At 45.9% G+C, this 20,383-nt stretch overlaps 1 protein-coding gene across 1 annotated transcript in view; it reads right to left on the reverse strand.

The window, feature by feature from the left end:
- Positions 1 to 18,549, reverse strand: part of Ppm1h (protein phosphatase, Mg2+/Mn2+ dependent 1H) — a 262,604-nt gene extending 244,055 nt beyond the window's left edge. The window contains exon 1 of the mRNA XM_059245150.1: positions 18,290 to 18,549. Coding sequence (XP_059101133.1) covers positions 18,290 to 18,534 — 245 coding nt within the window. The 5' untranslated portion in view covers positions 18,535 to 18,549. The remainder of the gene's footprint in view (positions 1 to 18,289) is intronic.
- Between the last annotated feature and the right edge of the window lie 1,834 nt (positions 18,550 to 20,383).

Consider the following 20,383-nt stretch of genomic DNA (forward strand, 5'->3'; position numbering starts at 1 on the left):
TGTGCTTGAGGGAGGTGTGGGGAATGTAAATTCTGAATACAATAATCTTGACACTGACCTGAGGACACCCAGGGGCTGGGGTGGGGTAGGATGGGGTGGGGTGGGGCAATCCTCAGGTGTAGGTGCAAAATCCAGCCCAGCCAGCAGCTTTCAGCTGGGATCTAAATCTGGAATAACAAGGATCTAGGAAGGCAACACTAGATATACTGGGGCCTGGGGGACCGACAATGAGCAGTAAGGATGCAGCCCTAACAGCAACAAGCACTTTGCTTTGGCCTGAGACAGCACGCTCCATGGTGGTCACCATGATTGTCTTCATGATGCCTAAGGGATTTGATGTATCTGGGTAACTCCCCCGCCCCCATGGAGGAAACTCAATGCTTATGTAGCACAGCTTGCAAAGGAAATCTTCCCCAAGGAATCTTAAAACCACCTTGATGATGACACACTGTTTCCTAACTTTTGGTCCATAAAGGCCAAAGGTTAGGCAACAAGCTTTTTTAGGAGTCTAGAGCACATGCTGACACCCAGGACTGTGGAAGGGGGCGGAGCCTTTCAGGCAAGGCCCAAGTGAAGGCCGTTCACTCACCAGGGCACCCCTTGCAGGAAATATCCGGACACCTCTACCTCTTCCTCCGCCCCTCCCCCTCTTTTGGCCACCAGGAGGTGAACAGGCCCCCTCTGCTGCCCTTACTAGGCCAAAAGCCAGGCCAGCTTGAACTGCAACTTCCAAGCCTGTGAAGTTGTTTTATCTGGAGTATTTTGTCTCACAGTGGCACCGGGGATGAAAGGGAGGCCATAATTGTGGTGCCCCTAAGGATGGCATGTGGGAAGGCAGGCTTCAGGTGGCTACAAGGTACGAAAGGGCTGGCACAGCCAGGTGGCCTCCACCAGCACTCACCTGATGCCACGAGGCAGGAGGGAGAGAGGCAGGGCTTCACGCATGGCCTGTGAAGCCCCCACGTAGGAGCCCTATTTTAAATAAATAAATAAATAAATAAAAACAGCAGCTGCCGCCATGGTCTAGCTTGCCAAGTCTTCTCTCCTTCCTGTTTGTGGCTGCACGGAATTACCAGTCGCGCTCACACTGGACACCTGGTTCTAGCAACAGGGCAGCCTGGCCTTCGGTGACTTCTACCCATTAATAAGCACAGGGAGAGATGCCAGGAGGCACCTAATCTGCCTCTGGCTCTGCTCCACCTTCTACATTATGGAGGACACTAGCCTAAGGACCGAGAAAGCTGTTGTTTCTCCCTAAACATACATTCCAGAGTTCATCGTCCTCGCAGGCCGTTCATTTGCGACCAAGCACTGTACTTATTTTCTTTTTTTTTTTTTCTGTCGGGGGTTGGGGAGGGGTAAACTAGAGTTCTGTCTGTATTGTTACCAGCTTGCCTTCCCAGCTGGACTGTCCCTCCAATCCTCTTACAGACTATTCACACTCACTCTACCTTCAAATCGCTTCCACCTCCTCCACCTCCACACTGCAGCTTTGATTTCTGCCAGCTGTGTGTTCTAAACATAATTTGTCCGTGCTCATCAGTTCTAAACGACACAGAATGGCCACGGGTAGACCAGAGCAGACCACTCAAAAATAAAGTAATTCAATAACCTGCTACATTTTTATTTTATTTTTTTTAAAAACAATCGATTTATTACTTGAAAATGGCCCCTCTCCTATACTTAATATGGAAAAGATCACATGGTAGGAAGGCATCTTTTTTTTTTTTAATGCTTAAAAATCTATTTATCATCTCCCTAAAAGGACACTGTACAAGCCACTCTGGCTCTCTCTGCTTGCCAGGTAATTGATCTCTCTGTCTGCCCACAGCCCTGCAATGATTAATTACACCAGCAAGGTTCCATAAGGTCTGGCTTGTTCAAGTCACTGATGGCGATGCATACACTCTGAGGTCACTTGTGGGCACACGCTGCTGGGGTCGCTCTACTCAACGCTGTTAGCCTTGCTGCTCACCACGTCACTGACCTGAAACACATGCCCTTTAAGATGTGTCTGTTTAATGAAGAACCCAGGTAGTTCTCCAAAAGTTAAAAAAAAGGTTTCCTAAAACCTGACTTACGACTTGAGTCCCGCTCTTGAGAATGCTGGAGCACATTTGCAAGCAGTGTGATCCACTTCTTAACTAACCACATAAAGTGGACAGATTGGTTTCAAGGCTTACTTCGTTTCCAAAGACATTATATTACGAAAAAAAGCACTTTCTAGTCAAGAAAAATATGGTAATGTAACAAGTCCCAGACTGCTATGCTTAGAATGCACATATACCAAGAAAGTTAAGTCTAACTAAGAAAGATTGCTATATTCAATGAAATTACTTTGAAGTGCTTGAAAAACATAATTTTATTCAAAAATGTGATGTGTTCGTTTTCCCTTATCCAATTTGAAGCCACCTGAAGATTAGACCTTGTTAGTTTTTTCTGAGAAGCAAACACATTAAACCCCTTTTCAGGGTACTTTTGTTCACAAGAGTAAGATGCCTTTTGTTGTTGTTACTTAACTATATTTTATCCGTCTTGTGTGCCTGTGTGTGTGTGCTGTTCTGGGCCGTGGAGTGTGGGGACCAGATGACAATTTGTAGGAGAACGTTCTCTTCTTCCACTGTGTGGGTCCTGGGGATGAAATTCAAGTCAGCAGACTTCAGTGTCCCTATCCACTGAGCCTACTCGCTGGCCCAGGATATTCTTTTCTTAATGAATGTCTCCGCACAGTTCTGGGTCAGTGTCAAGGAGTCAGTAGTCAGCACCAGAACAGAAAGACAGCATGGGACGTTGAGATAACTGGAGTTCTCTCCAGCCCTCATTTATTCTTTTATTTGTATTTATTTTGGTGAGAGAGACAGAGAGACACAGATGGATGCTGCAGTGCTCGTCCATTAAAGATGAAGATGTTTATATTAAGAGCTCATGCAGAACAAAAAACCCAGGATAGCCAAAAGAATCCTGTACAATAAAACAACCTCTGGAGGCATCACGATCCCTGACTTCAAGCTGTACTATAGAGCTACAGTAATAAAAACAGCTTGGTACTGGCATAAAAACCGACATGTGGACCAATGGAATCGAATTGAAGACCCTGATATTAATCCGCACACCTATGAACAAATAATTTTTGACAAAGAAGCCAAAAGTGCACAATGGAAAAAAGAAAGCATCTTCAACAAATGGTGCTGGCAAAACTGGATATCAACATGTAGAAGGCTGCAAATAGATCCATATCTATCACCGTGCACAAAACTTAAGTCCAAGTGGATCAAGGACCTCAACATAAATCCAGCTACTCTGAACCTGCTAGAAGAGAAAGTAGGAAGTAGTCTTGAACACATTGGCATAGGAGACCACTTTCTAAATAGAACACCAGTAGCACAGACACTGAGAGAAACAATCAATCAGTGGGACCTCTTGAAACTGAGAAGCTTTTGTAGGGCAAAGGAAACGGTCAACAAAGCAAAGCGACAGCCTACAGAATGGGAAAAGATCTTCACCAATCCCACATCTGACAGAGGACTGATATCCAGAATATATAAGGAACTCAAGAAATTAGACATCAAAATGCCCAACAGTCCAATTAAGAAATGGGCTATAGAACTAAACAGAGAATTCTCAACAGAGGAAACTCAAATGGCTGAAAGACATTTAAGGAATTGCTCAACATCCCTAATCATCAGGGAAATGCAAATCAAAACAACTCTGAGATACCACCTTACGCCTGTCAGAATGGCTAAGATCAAAAACACTGAAGACACCTTATGCTGGAGAGGATGTGGAGCTAGGGGAACTCTCCTCCACTGCTGGTGGGAATGCAAGCTTGTACAACCACTTTGGAAATCAATATGGCGATTTCTTAGAAAATTGGGAATCCATCTCCCCCAAGATCCAGCTATACCACTCTTGGGCATATACCCAAGGAATGCTCAACCACACCACAAGAGCACTTGTTCAGCTATGTTCATATCAGCGTTGTTTGTAATAGCCAGAACATGGAAACAACCTAGATGCCCTTCAACTGAAGAATGGATAAACAAAATGTGGTACATATACACAATGGAATACTACTCAGCAGAGAAAAACAATGACATCATGAGGTTTGCAGACAAATGGATGGATCTAGAAAAAATCATCCTGAGTGAGGTATCCCAGACTCAGAAAGACAAACATGGTATGTACTCACTCATAACAGGATACTAGATGTGGAACAAGGATGACTGGACTGCTACTCACATCACCAGGCAGGCTACCTGGAAAACAGGACCCCAAGAAAGACACAGGGATCGCCCAACGACAGAGAAATGGAATGAGATCTACATGAACAGCCTGGACAGGAGTGGGGGTAGTGAAGGGCGAGGGTCGAGGGAAAGAGAGCTTGGGTGAGTGGGAGATCCCAGCTGGATCAAAAACAGAGAGGGAGAACAAGGAATAGGAGACCATGGTAAATGAAGACCACATGAGAATAGGAAGAAACAAAGTGCTAGAGAGGCCCACAGAAATCCACAAAGATACCCCCACATCAGACTGCTGGCAATGGTCGAGTGACAATCCGAACTGACCTACTCTGGTGATGGGATGGCCAAACACCCTAATTGTCGTGCTAGAAACCTCATCCAACTACTGATGGACCTGGAGGCAGAGATCCATGACTAGGCCCCAGGTGGATCTCTGGGAGTCCAATTAGCGAGAATGAGGAGGGTTTATATGAGAGAGAATTGTTGAGACCAAGGTCGGATAAAGCACAGAGACAAATAGCCAAACAAACGGAAACACATGAAATATGAACCAATGGCTGAGGGGTCACCAACTGGATCAGGCCCTCTGAGTGGGTGAGACAGTTGATTGGCCTGATCTGTTTGGGAGGCATCCAGGCAGTGGGACTGGGTCCTGTGCTCATTGCATGAGTTGGCTGTTTGAAACCTGGGGCCTATGCAGGGTCCCTTGGCTCAGCATGGGAGGAGGGGACTGGACCTACCTGGACTGAGTCCACCTGGTTGATCTCAGTCTGTGGGGAAGGCTTTGCCCTGGAGGAGATTGGAATGGGGGGCGGGCTGGGGGGAAGGTGAGGGGGGCGGGAGGGGGGAGAACAAGGGAATCTGTGGCTGATATGTAGAACTGAATTGTATTGCAAAATAAAAATTAAAAAAAAAAAAAAAAAAAAAAAAAAAAAAAAAAAGAGCTCATGCAGGCCCTTAGCAACCATCCACAGCCACAGAGTTATAAATGAACATCATTATTATCTTTATTCTATTAAGAAAGCATAATATCCACATGCAGAAAACACACCTAAGTATTTGAGTTGTACAACCATTTAGAACATCAGTTCTCACCCTGTGGACTGCGACCCCTTTGGCAAACCTCCATCTCCAAAAAAATTTACATTATTATTCATAACAGTGGCAAACTTACAGTTATGAAGTAGCAATAAAAATAAATTTCTGGTTGAGGGTCACCACAACCATGACAAACTGTATTAAAGGGTCGCAGTATTAGGAAGGTTGAGCACCAATGACTTAGGGAAAACTAAGTCAGAGACAGTGTAAGGAAATACTGTGGATCTATATGCCAGAGAAACACAATTGGCTTGCCCACACCAGAAAGAAGAGCCACTGAGCAGGTGGTACCTTGACCTTACTACTCCTCCCAGCAAACAACTTCTACCTCAGAACTAAGAAGTCACAGGCCAAGATGTCTCCTCTCATCCTGAGCACTAGGCAGGCACCATCCTGGAGTCTGTATTAAAGAGTGCTCCTTGGGTAACACTTGACTGGCCCCTGCCTGGAAGAGTGATTCAAATTTCAAACAAATCATTCATGATGCAATTAAATGGGAACATAGGAAAGAGACACTTTCCAAGTCTACCCCACATAAAGTGCTCAAGGACACAAATGCTAAGACACAGGAAGTTTAAGGACCAAGGAGGCGTTTGCAGTGTGTCAATGATATAGAAGTCCAATGTGGAGTGTCTCCCTCACATGGGAGACCCAACTCTTAATGACTTTTCTCAATTTTTTAAATTATTATGGGAAGAATAACATAAAGTAAAGCAACTTGACCAAGGAAGACATATATGCAATAATTCAAGGATGGATTGAATGTTGACACAGGCAACTATATCACAAAGCAAATACAGCAAGATATGAATTATAGAGTCTAGAAGCGGGGGATGTGGTTCCTGGCACATAGTGGCTTCAATTTTTCTGCAAGTTTTAAACTTTTATAGGAGGCTAATCCTGCCATGCACAACTTAAGTTTTGGCACTCGGGAGGCAGATGCAGGCAGAACTCTGTGAGCTCCAGATCAGCCTGATTGCTATCGTGAGTTCTCTGCCAGGCTGACACAGTGAGATCTTGTCTTTTTTTTTTAAAAAAAAAAAAGGCCTTCATTGTAAAATTAAATTATAAAATAAACTTTTAAAAAAAGGTCTTCATAATAAAGTTCTGGGGAAAAATATCACATCGAAAGAGGCGGCAGTCTCACTGGGACAGCAGTCCTTAGTCTGGAGAGCAATATATTTTGTTCTTAGTCAGACCCCAGGGACTCAGAGTTCAGAGGTGAAAAGGGCCTTGGCATAAATCCGTGGTTTTTATGACGCCATAAAAAAAAAATTAGAAAAACATTGGCAGTTTCACAATATTTTCATAAAACTATAAGTACTTGATTTAAAAGCTGTTCTTGTGCCCAAGATCACGAGCCTCTACACGTCTGGCTTTAAGATATAACGGATAGCGGATGGTAAGACTAAATGTCCTCTTGGCAAAATGAAAATAACCCTGTGTTCGTTTTCTCAGTAATTTGGGAATAAGGTGGCAAAAATGAAAATTAGGGGGAACTACTAATCCAATCCAGTCCAATCCAATCCCTCCATTTTATAAGAAAAACACTGAGGCTGGAACTATGATTAAGGGAAACAGTGGCTATCTCTACGAATCCTGAGCAAGTCATTCACTCCAGAGCTGGGAAAGGTGAGGGACATCACTGGTGGGGTAGATGTCCAGCTAAGAACAAAACCCAGGCTATACAAACACACACACACACACACACACACACACACACACACACACACACACACGGACAAGAGCCAGCTGGCAAGCCCCCACCACCACCACCACCACCACTGGCTCCTCAGTAGTGTGCTGCAAAACGTGTTTCCCGTTCTCTGTATTTACAGTGACTTTTCTGAGGTTTGACGTTACACTTGTAAAAATCTAGTTTAACACCAGAGCATAAGGACATGCAAATTCACCCCCTCCCAGGCTATCATCTGTTGGTCTTACTTTCTTGTAGCCAAGTGGAAAGCATGGAAATCTATGCGGAATACCGTGAAACAAGCCATTTTCCTTTGTAGGCTTTTACTATATGGAGAGTCAAGGTGACATGTGAGATCAATAAAAGCAGTGGCTCCCAAATCTCAGACTTCAACTGGTTCACGAAATGGACTGAGAAAACTTGCATGCACACTACAAAAAAATATAAGTGTATCAAATTGAACCCATATCTAATGGAGGGAAATGGTACAGATTTTTGGAAGACTTAAAAAAAAGAGAGAGAGGTTGCAGAAGATAAACTGAACTTTAGTTTTATAAAACAGACTAGACACTCATGATGTCTCTCCTTAGCCTAGAAAACAGAGATAAGTAAAACAGTAAGTGGAGATGCACACTCATACCAAGGTTCACCTCTGTCTTAAGGGCTACAGCGCCTTTGCTAATGTGTATGAGAGAATCATTAGGACAAGCCTTCGAGCTACATGAATTCCATGGCTGGCCCAAGTCTATCCATTCTAGGATGGAGAGAAGTGATAAAAAGGATGGTCTAGGTGTGTCCAACTTGTGGCCCACAGGCCACAGGAGAGCTATGAATATCACCAATGCAAAACTGTAAATACATTCTGAGATTTCCGTATGTTATATATAATTGTTATTTGTAACCTGGCATGGTTCTAGAGCATGAGCTTTTAGATGACCACATTGTGTCGCAATGTCAAAAAGTTGGACATGCCTGACTGAAGTTCCTGTAGCCAATGGAAGAGCAGTCTTTGGACATGGACGGCATCCTGATTTGCAGGGTCACTGGGACATTCAGACACACATACACAGTATTTCAGGCACTATTTGTGTTGGGAAATGATTGAGTGCAAACAGCTGCATAAAAGATGGAATTTTAAAAACTCAGCCATCAATGCTATTATAATCCTTTCACTTCTAAAGGTTCACTGTTCAGTGATAATGATTTGAAGAATGTATAAAAATGAGGTCAATTTACTTTCTGATCTGCAAATACAAGTCTGAAGTACATAAGGAACTCTGGTGTTCGTTGGTAAATGAGTTACCTATGGTAGAATTTTCCGATCAATCTGCCCAGCCCAAACTACCACCCCTTTCTTCTTTACAAAGAGCTAATTTCCTGTAGTGGGCACTGGCAGTCAGGCTGAGATGTGATCTTGGCTCCCTGGTCATAGACATGAAGCCAAAGACGACATCTGATACAAGATGAACCAAATCAAGCCTCTCCCCTAAACTTCAAATTAGAATGGAGGCTGAGTTAGCATGTCCTGGCATGGACAGGTGGACGTGAGGCTACGAAAGGAATGAAGGAACACCTCGTTTGCTCCAGGGTGACTTCTGGGTGCAGAGGTGCAGTTCCTTGTGGAGCTCTCCAGCTATGCTTGGACTAAGATAACCACGGTGGTTTGAGCCCGTATGGCCCCCATGGACTTAACGTGTCTAAATGCTTGGGCTATAGGGAGTGGCACCATTAGGAGGTGTGTCCTTGTTAGAGTAGGTGTAGCCTTGCTGGAGGAAGTATGTCACTGTGGAGGTAGGCTTTGAGGTCTCATATATGGTCAAGCCATGCCCAATGTCCCAGGCCATTTCCTGCTGCCTGTGGGTCAAGATACTGAACTCTCAGCTCCTTCTCCAGCACCATGTCTGCCCGCACACTGCCATGCTTCCCGCCATGATGATAATGGACTAAACCTTTGAAATGGTAAGCCAGCCATAATGAAACGTTCTCTTTTATATGAGTTGCCGTGGTCATGGTGTCTCTTCACAGCAACAGGACACTAAGACAACAACACTATCTTCTCTGTAACTCTCTTTCCTTCCTTGCTCCTAAGAAGCTGTACTTCTGTGACTTACAACCAAGAACACTTAAAAATAGCTAAAGAGCTAAAATGGTTATTACAGTACTTCAAAAGTTTGCAATGATACTAAATAAAAGCTATAACAGAGCTTAAATGTGATCACACAGAAATTAAACCTGGCAACGTAAAGGAAAAAATACAGTTAGATGTGGGACGTGATGTTTAATCTTGTCAACCTGATGGGATTTAGGACTGCCACAGAAAGAAACCACTGGGCGTGTCTATCAGGGATTATCTAGGTTGGGTTAATGGAGGTGGGGAAATTCACCCTAAATGAAGGCAGCATCCCTTCCTGGACTGGGTTCCCAGACTATGTAAAAAGAAGGAAGCTAGCCGAGCACAAGCATTTATATCTTTCTGCTTCCTCACAGTCCTGCTGCTAATCACCTCCCCACCCAGACAGACTCTACACCCTGGAACTGTAAGCCAAAGCGAATCGTTGCTTCCTTAACTTGCTTCTATCAGGTATTTTCGTCTCATCAATTAGAAAACTAATTCACGGACTATATGAAAAAAAATGTTGCCATGTTATAGGCTAAAGATTAATGCCCTTAATATACACAATGCTCTTATAAATAAAAGAAGTTATCTCCAAAGAGTGGACAAAACTATATGGGTTAGAAAGAATAATAATCCAAATGGCCAATATGTGATAGATGATATAAACATATACATGACGATTTGGTCTCGTCAAGCTTAAGTGTTAATGAAGTGCGACTCATCTTGCTGATGACTGGCAAACATCAAAGGCTTACAGCTAAATCAGTTTCCAGTCACACACTGCTGAGTATCTATCTCATGATGCACTACAGCCCATCCGATAACACGAATCATAATTATGAATGTGCATGGCTTCTAACCAAGCCCTCCACATCCAGAAGTTGTCCTTAAGGAAATAATTAGAGGAGCAGAATAAATCTTAAAAGCCTAAATGTAAATCCCAGGTGGAATGTCCACTAGTGATTCATTAATGCAAAGTCTTCCAACAGAGCGTCAGACATCACTCTGGATACTACTGACTTGTCGGGGAGTCCAACCCACACTCATGAAGAAGACGCCTTCAAAGGAATGTGCAAGGGTTGTTGTCTGTTTTCTGTGGTCCCATGTTGGAACATCAAAATGTTGTTGGTTTTTTTCTCTTTTATCTTTAGGGGCCTGCCCTCCAACTCACAAATAAATACACGGAGTCTTATTATTACTTATAAATGCCCCATCTTGGCTGGTCTTAGTTTCTAGCTATCTTTCTTTAACTTACATCATCCCATCTTCCTTTTGCCTCTGGGCTTTTAATTTTCTATTCCTGTATACCTTTCTTTGTTTCTTACTCAGTGGCTTGCTGTGTAGCTGGGTGGCTGGCCCCTGGAGTCCTCCTCCTCTTTTGGCTACTTCCTTTCCTCCTAGATTTCTCCTATATAGTCTCTCTGTCTGCCAGCCCCGCCTATCCTCTCCCGTCTTGCTATTGGCCATTCAGTTCTTTATTAGACCATCAGGTGTTTTAGACAGGCACAGTAACACAGCTTCACAGAGTAAAACAAATGCAACAGAAACAAAAGTAATACATCTTATAATAATATTCTACAACATGCAAGTGATCCACTTTTATTTTTTAAGATATAGTAAGTCAGCCGGACGGTGGTGGCGCACGCCTTTTAATCCCAGCACTCAGGAGGCAGAGCCAGGCGGATCTCTGTGAGTTCGAGGCCAGCCTGGGCTACCAAGTGAGTTCCAGGAGAGGCGCAAAGCTACACAGAGAAACCCTGTCTCGAAAAACCAAAAAAAAAAAAAAAAAAAGATATAGTAAGTCTAAATCTATCTCAAGTATTAACAACAATTATTAGCTTTGCAAAATTACTTTGTTCTTTATAGTTTTCAGTAAATTATATATTATATGAACTTTTTGATGACGTATTTTATAGTTATATTTTTTAAAGTTTTTTTTGGGGTTAGAGGTAGATAAGAGTTAAATGATGTGTGTGATTTACAAATAGAAAGGAAAGAAATATTTATAAGACAGGTTGAAGCCACCAGAGGTGGGGGTGAGAATTGGGTCTGGGTCTTAAGAAGTCTGCCACTTAAAAAAGAAACAGAACCCACTGTGTTTTCGAATGGGCTTCTGCACCTGTGCCTCATGCACTTAATGAAACTCACATGGGAAATACACGGTAGGGAGCATGCACACAGGGACATCTCAATACATAACTGCTGCCCTGAGAAAATGCTAAGGCCTCTAATGAAGTAGCGTGGTGGTGGGGATATGGAAACGGGCCCAGCAAATCAAAAGCTCGCTCGCTTCTTGTCATTTTCAAAATGTCTGTGATAGAATAAATTAGAAAGCTGGTAAAACCACTGAAGGGACCACTTAGGAAAGGCTCCTCAACTATCTCCCTTAACGTCAAGTTTCTGTAATTAGGTTTATCCTGCATCAGTTACACCCTTTGCATGCCCTCCAACAACCAGAAGGGAACACGGTAACAGCTGGAGGTCACAGAGGCCACGCGATAAATTGGAATCAAAACACGGTTACTTAACTGGAGTTCTTCCCTCTCTTACCTTTCCCCATTTGCAGGGGTGACAAACATTCTGTACTTGATGAGACTTAATTAGGTTCTTCTAAGTCAGTGTGTGCGTTCCAACCTCCCTAACGCTGTGACCCTTTAACACGGTTCCTCAGGCTGTGGTGACCCCCCCCCCATAAAATTATTTTCATTGCTACTTCATAACTGTAACTTTGCTACTGTTAAGAATACTAATGTGGCCGGGCGGTGGTGGCGCACGCCTTTTAATCCCAGCACTCGGGAGGCAGAGCCAGGCGGATCTCTGTGAGTTCGAGGCCAGCCTGGACTACCAAGTGAGTTCCAGGAAAGGCGCAAAGCTACACAGAGAAACCCTGTCTTGAAAAACCAAAAAAAAAAGAATACTAATGTAAGCCGGGCGGCGGTAGCGCATGCCTTTAATCCCAGCACTTGGGAGGCAGAGGCAGGTGGATCTCAGTGAGTTCGAGGCCAGCCTGGGCTACAGAATGAGATGCAGGACAGGCACCAAAACTACACAGAGAAACCCTGTCCGGAAAAACAAACACATAAACACACACACACACACACACACACACACACACACACGAATACTAATATAAATATCTGTGTATTCTGATGGTCTTAGGCGACCCCTGTGTAAGGGTAGTTCGACTCCTCCCCTAAAGGGATTATGACCACTCCTCTAAGTTCCTTATCCCAAGACCTTCACTCCCATCCTATGGTCTTAGCAAGAATCCTGCTAAGGAAGTTTAGGAGGAACTCTTCAACCTTGCTATGGGATCAAGCTTCCATCCCTGACCTCTGAAAGACAAGTTAATCTGTTTCTAGCAATAATCCTGTTAGGTCAGGCCAGTTCAGTGACTTTCTGTCCGCTGACCCCTCACTTAGTTCCCTAGCCATCAATCCAGCTGTCCAGAGTTGAACCTAAATGTTACATTGCAACAGAGTAAGTCAGGATCATTTTTCTTTACAGTGGGTATGTATCAGGGTCTTGGGACAGTTGGGAACAGAGCTAATCACAAAAGTCTTTGGGGAAAAACAAAAAGTTTGCTTCCCTCATGTGACCTAAGTACTGAGATTCCAGGTTGCTCAGAGGCATTCAGGACTGAAATTACAACAAACAAAAGCCCCACTTCTGACATCCTTAAACGTGGTAGTCCTCGATGTCACTCAAAGATGGTCCACAAAGGGTGGGGGTTGGGCAATGCTATAATACAGACTATAGAATGGTGACTATGTCTTATTACATGATGGACCCACTATGGGGCCAGTACCTGCCACACAGCAGGAGGGCAATGATGTCATCATTGGGAAATAACAGAAGCAGATGAACATGTATTTCTCAAAAGAGGGCATAACTTCAAGAGTGAAAAAACTAATTCTCTCTTTAAATTAGGCAAATTAGAAAACTCAAGACACTTAAAAAAATTTTTTTTTCTACTGAGCACAAAGAAAACTATCTTGAGCAATATGTGTTTGAAGGAAACAATTCCATGCTGCAGGGTCAAGTTACCAGACAGAGTTGCCATCACCAAAACCAGAAAACCCGGTGTGGTAGACTCATATCACGCATGATATTGTCTACCCAAACAGAGTTCTACCACAGGTAAATACACCTGTCAGAATGGCTAAATCCAGTTCCAGCGGAGTCTTGGAAGGAAGGTGATGCATTTGACTACAAAAATGGCCCCCACAGGCACACCACCTTGGAATGAAGTTAGCAAATGGAAACTCAGATCTGGAAAGTTAAAGCCTTCTGAAAGTTACCACTGAGGCAGATGAAGTATCTTCAGCGCCTCAGACTTCCAGGGCGGGTCAATGGCCACCCTCACCCTCCTGCTTCTTCCCCTCGTTTCTCAACCACAACTGGAAAGAAAGCAAAGTGGCAAAGGTCGAACAGGGAGTTCTGAAGCAGGCGCTCCACTAAAAGGGGTGTGAAAGATGGATGAGTGTGCCGGGGAGACCAGAGCAGGAAAGGAAAAAAAAAATCTGGGAGACGTCAAGATAAAGATGGTTTCTTTGTCATGACCAGGGCATAGCCAACTAATGCTTTTGGCTGGCAGCGGGTATTTAGGGCCATCACTGAGAGATGGAGTGGCCTACAGATTCTACATCAAAATCAAACTCCTGTGAGCTGGTCTCTGGGCTTTAAGAAGGTTGTTTCGTCCAGAAGTTCACAATTTAGAACTAACTCCATGAGACTCAAAGAACTTCCCTAAGGCACATTTAATGAAGGTTCTCAAAGTGATGTTTAAGATTTTTTTTTTTTACCCATATCCAGTGGCACTTTTATTAGAAAATATGTCATAAAGGAAAGACATTCAGTTGCTTATATGCAAAATTATACAATTATTATTATTGAAAAAATGTATCATCAGTAAAACTTAAATGACACTTACTATACAAAATAGTGTTTCTCAAAAACACCGGCTCACTGTTGGGCACTTAAGTAAGAACTCCATTACTGCCTGCATGTCTGAGTCTGCCTGAACAGTAGAAAAGTTAGATTTTTTTTTAAATTTTTTTTTAAGTTTTAAAAAAAGATTATAACTCATTAAAACAATGAGCTGACCTCAGGCCCCTGCACCGCTGGGACTACCTTTGTGGTATTTGAACTTGTGGAAGTGGAGGGAAGTGGCTGTTCCCATAGTCTCTGGGTCAGACGGTGGCTTCCCCTGGGTGCTCTATGGGTAGACCTCATAGGCTCAGTCAGTGATTTCAAAGCCAAGATTCAAAATGGAATTGCTAATGCATGTTTTTAAAAAGATGCTGTCTACTACTACAGTGCTTCCAAGAGTTTCATGTCCTGGTAAAAATCCCTTAATCTAGGGCAGTGACTCTCACCCTTCCTAAGGCTGTGATCCTTTGAGACAGTTCCTCATGGTGTGGTGACCCCCAACCACAAAGTTAGTTTGTTGCTACTTCATAACTGTAATTTTGCTACTGTTAGGAATCATAATGTAAATATCTGATATGTAAGCTATCTGATATCGACCCACAGGTTGAGAACCGCTCAATGATCTAGTGGCTACATTTTACCCCCACAACAAGAAACTCTTCAAGGAGGCAGAAAATCCCATTAACCAAGTTCCAGAATGGAAGAGGATCTTCCGTAACGGCATCTCCAAGACTACAGGGATTGCTTCTGGCTAGTTCTCTAATTCAGTCACATGCAGACGATCTCTTCTTAATAAAAGTAAATGACAAAAGTAGACCGTTTTCTACCATCTAAAATGGTGGGTCATCAACATTACAGCTGAAAGCCCTTTCTCCAACCTCCCTTCACCAGGTGATGGCCTTCATTCCTGGAAATCTTGGAACCAGGCACCTTTTTCTTCCACTGAAATGTATATGCATGTGTATGTGACTGCATATGTGTGTACACGTATCTCCACCCTTCTGTTTTTTATTATATGAGATGTGGTTTCACTAAGTTGCCCAGCCTGGCCTTGAACTCACTACCTCAGAAGGGCTATATAACTTGCGATTCTCTTACCTTAGCCTTCTGAGTAGCTGAAATCCTCTTGCCTCAGCCTCCCAAATGGCTGGGATTACAGGCCTGTGTCACTAGGTGTAACTTAAAACTTTTTTTAAGAGACAGAATCAAGGGACTAGGTTCAACAGCATTCTTCTATTTCCATTATTTACTTTTTTTTTTTTTTTTCGAAACAGGGTTTCTCTGTGTAGCTTTGTGCCTTTCCTGGAACTCACTCTGTAGCCCAGGCTGGCCTCGAACTCACAGAGATCCGCCTGGCTCTGCCTCCCGAGTGCTGGGATTAAAAGGCGTGCGCCACCACCGCATGGCTATCTCCATTATTTAAATAATCTTAGTTCCTTTTTCCTGCCTTGTTTCAGCCATGTTTTATCACTTAGGATGCATCCATGAAAAGTCAGAAAGAAAAATTTTTTATCATATTTATATATAAATTTTATAATAATTATACAAATTAAGAAGAAAAATGATAGAGGTTTGAGTAATGATTCGGGACATTATTATATTTGGCAAAAGCAGGCACAAGGAGAGAGAGCAATGTTAGTGACATTGTTAATGACATATCCTGGGTCAGATGGATACATCAGAATTTGAAACTATAGAGAGGGAGTTTGGTGTCATGGGCCCTGGAGTTGGACCCTCTGGGTTCAGATACAGGTTATATTAACATGGGCAAGTTGCTTAACCATTTCACACCTGTGTTCTCATGTACAAAGTAGAAATGACAAGACTGTTATGATACTTAGATGGCTTACTAGGAACTTGAAAATATTGAGGAATATCCAGCACTAATATTATTAACATTATTAGTACTATAACACGGTTTAGAAGAATGAGGTTTCTCGGGAGGCTGAGGGAAGGGAGATTAGGAAACCTCGGTAGTCTGGGATATGGAGTGAGAACTTTTTTCAAGGTGAGGGCAGACAGGATAATGGAATTCTACACACATTGAGTTGGAATGGCGTCCCTGACAAGTGTTTTGTGAAAATGCCACAGAATAACACCAACTAGGATTAAGAATACAGACGTGTTCAGAGGTACATCCAAACACATTTGGAAAAGCACATGCCCCCAGCACTGAGTTGCTGGGGTCATGGAGGTAGGGTTGGGAGAAGTCTCATTCCTGAAGATCTCTGTGTGAATCAACATGGATGCAGTAGTGCCTTTGTAGGTAGTTAAACACGTTGAAGCTTTTATAGTGGTTTTTTCCAGTCTTGGAGTTGAACATCCCTCATGTTCTAGCCTAGAATAAGACAGACCTCTCAGAGATGAGGAAACAGGCTTAGTGTTGGGGGGGGGGGTGTTGGGAAGGGGGATAGATCCAGTTTCCTGTTCCTACTGGTCACTGAAAATTTCTTTCTTTTCCCTTTGTTCATACTTTTAAGAGGTTACCCCTTGGTTGTGTCCTGGTAGTTCCCGCTGTCAGCAGGCCTATTCCCCACCCACCCCCACGGTCTCATCATCTCACCATTTCCCAGGGCATCTCCCAGATCCTCAGGTGGCCATGCTTTATGGAATCACCGGCCTCAAACCTCCACCACTCAGGAGCTCGGCAGGCACACAAGCGCCTCCACGGTTACAATTCTGGGACTGTACCTCTCCGATTGCTTTTGACCTTGCAAAGGGTCCAAATGGGCTTTTAAACTTATTTTCCAGGCAAAGAACTGCTGGCATGAGTTAGCAGGCGCTTCTCCCCGCCTTTAGGTTCCCCACACAGGCTTCCTCTTGGAGGTTAAGGGGCTGTTTTGTTCCTCCCAGCTCCTTCTCCTTCACGCTTGCCTGCCGTTTATGTCATACACCCACCTACCCACCCCACACACCCAATCCTCGCGCGCCTCTCTTCACACGCCGCCAGTCATCCGTCCTCATTCGTACACAAGCGCGTGGAGTCACGATCACAGGGATGACGCGGGTGGAAAAAGAAGTCAAGATTCAAAGCAGATTGCCTCGCAAGCCACCTACTTCCTGCACCGGAACCCGGCTCGGCTCGTAGGGAACTACGCCTGCTGGGGGGGATCCGGGCCACCAGAACCGGGTCAGCACCGAGGTGCCCAGGCATAGGGGAAATTGATTGGTTCCCGGATGGACCAATCAGAAAGAGAAGTCGTGCATAGGTTTGGGGATGTCCAAGATTACAGAGGGGGTGTAGAGGAAAGAGGACACAGGTATGCCGAACATCAGGGCTTGGAGTGCTTTTAGCCTCAGGATTCTGGGCTAAATCCCCCCTCCCTTCCTAGTCTGCCGGTTCCACAACGCTAAATAGTAAATAATAGGTCGGGGAAAACATTACTTATCCCACCGTTCACATGGTTATTAATAGTCTATGGAGAAGTGGCCGTAGAGTAGGGAAGGGCAATGAAACCTCTCCTCTCTGTTCCACGCCCAGCCTTGAGTCTAACTCAGTCGTTTTTAAATAGCAAATCACTCCGGGGCTCTCGCTTAATCGCCAAAGCTGATTACTAAAATGCTGTATTAGACGCCTGGAGTAAGTTTCTGCCTCCCCCTCCCCCTCCAGGACTGTGGGGAATGGTAGCGGCATTTACTGGGTCGAGCCGCCGTTCACTACCTGCTCCGAAGCCCAAGGAGCTCGGAGAAAAAGACCTTTTCCGAACCTACAGTCACGCGCACCAAGCCGACCGACCGCCTCGGGGGGAACCCATCCTGCGAGCCTCGACCTCACCAAACTCTTCGTGCGGGGGGGCACAAAGATTTTTCTTTTTCTTTTCTTTTTTTTTTTTTTTTAAAAAAAGAGGGGACACAGATACCAGGTCTTCCTACTACGTTGCAACTTCAGCAGAGCTGTTTCGCCCACTTTCCCCCTCCAAAGTGTCACAGACCCCTTATTATAAGACCAGTCCAACCTCAGCGTTCCCACGGTCCTGTGTCGCTAACCATCCACTCTGCCACCCACCGCCGGGCCCCGAGAGCCCATACCCAGGGGTTTGGGGGGAAGAGGGGGAAGGGAGCTAGTCAGTGGAAGTAAAGAGGTTCTCGCCGAGGCCTGGAGGCCAGAGCCGGTGGAGAGCCCTAGAGCTCAGAAGCTGGGAGAGGAAGGGGGCTGGAACGGTGCGGGGAAGGGCCGCGAGGAAAGCGGGGCGCGGGTGCACTCACTCTGCGTAGCCGGTGGCCCAGGGCAGCCTCCGGGTCTCCTTGAGGATGAGGATGGGCCGGGCGATGTGGTCCGCGCTGCACTCCACCTCATCCTGAGACAGCCCGAGGAACTCCGGCCGGCCGTAGGGGAAGCGCAGGGGCAGGTCCGAGCCTCCGTAGCCGCTACCGCCGTGCTCGGAGCCGGAGCTGCCAGCCATGATGCCGCCCATGAAATTGGCCACGGCAGATTTCACCCGAGTGAGCATATTACTCCGGCGCCGGGCAGCCGCTGGGCGAGCAGGAGGCGGCGGCGGCGGCCGGCCGGGGCGCAGCGCGGGGCATGCAGGCTGCGGAGGGCGCGGGGCGCACGGGGAGCCGGGCCGCTTGGAGCGCGCGGCTCCCGGAGCTCAGTGCTGCAGGGGGCCGAGCCGCGGCTTCCCGTGCTCCTCGCTGCCGCCACCACCTCTCCCGGCGACACTTCCGCAACCGGGCGACATGGAGCGGGCGGGCGGCTAGGGAGGGACAAGCGAGAGCCCCCGGGAGCGGCTGGCGGGCGGCGGCGGGTCCCTTCCCCGCCCCCTTTGCGCCCCGCTCCTCCTGCGTGCGCGGAACTGAGCCCACCCGGCGAGCCCGCGCGGACCAGCCGCTCCTGCTGCCACCGCTACCGCCGTCGTCGAGTCATGTGATAATCAGGCTGCACGGGCTCGGGCTGCGGCTCTGGCCCAGGCTCAGCCCCTCCCCTGTCGGCCGAGCCTGGCTAGCTCCTGGACCGTGACCTCCGGAGGCCGACGGAGCCTGGCCTGGTCGGTACCTGGCGAGGAGGATGGGGGCGCTGTGCGCTGGTGGCTGTACAGGTGTTAGGGGCTGTCACATGGCCCCAAGCAGCAGGGAGACGCCAGAGGAGGGGTAGGCGCTAGGAGGAACACTGCCTTTGACCTCCGGAAAAGAAACTTCTCGCAGACAGGTGCAGTCGAAGTGGGGGACCTCCCGGTCCCGCGACCGAAAGGAGCAGATCTCTCCTGGTGTTGGGAGTCTTATCTACACAATGAGTACACAAGAATCGTTGGAAGTTTCCCCCTAGGCAGTTAAAGAATCACTGTCTTTTTCCTTTGATTGCCTTTCCACGCGTCCCTGTCCGTGACACAAACCTTGTTTTGAATCTAGAATTTTATTACTACAGACAACAAAAGATCCCCCCCCAAGAAGTCAAGAACATGCACTATTTAAACTAACACGAATGGCTTAACAAATTCATTCACACAAGCTTTTTCCTCCAATACAGCGACCGGTGTATCTTCACTATTGCAGTATTTTAACTGCACAGAATTAAGGGCACGTGGAAAAGTAAAGAAAAACAGAACACAGCCACTGAATTAAGTGCTAAACTTAAAAACGAACCGATGTTTATAATAAAATATATTTTGGCGATCTTACGTTAATTTAAATGTCTTTAGAATAATAAACGTGCTTCTTCAAGGGTAACATTTGTTAAATATTGGTTCTGCTTAATTTTTTAAAAAATTTTTGCAATAGGACCTGTATCCTGTTCATGCTAAACTGTTGTACGTCGTGTTCCGATGTTTACCTTCCATTTAAGACTCTGTACAACCTGTGTAGCTATGCTCTGAGCAGCTCCATTGGAATTACAGGGAATCCAGGCCCTTATCATTAGTGAGTGGAGAGAGGGGTGTGGCCCAGGTGGTGGAGACAGGGAGGGGGGGTCCAGGTGTTGGAGAGGGGATGACCCAGGTGTTGGAGAGGGAGTGACCCAGGTGGTGGAGAGCGGGTGACCCAGGTGGTGGAGAGGGGGATGGCCCAGGTGGTGGAGAGGGGGATGGCCCAGGTAGTGGAGGGGGGTGACCCAGGTGGTGGAGAGGGGGTGACCCAGGTGGTGGAGAGGGGGTGACCCAGGTGGTAGAGAGGGAGTGACCCAGGTGGTGGAGAGCGGGTGACCCAGGTGGTAGAGAGGGGATGACCCAGGTGGTGGAGAGGGGGTGACCCAGGTGGTGGAGAGGGGGATGGCCCAGGTGGTGGAGAGGGGGATGACCCAGGTGGTGGAGAGGGGGTGACCCAGGTGGTGGAGAGGGGGTGACCCAGGTGGTGGAGAGGGGGTGA

This window comes from Peromyscus eremicus, chromosome 18 (assembly GCF_949786415.1).
Source record: "Peromyscus eremicus chromosome 18, PerEre_H2_v1, whole genome shotgun sequence".
NCBI lineage: Eukaryota > Metazoa > Chordata > Mammalia > Rodentia > Cricetidae > Peromyscus > Peromyscus eremicus.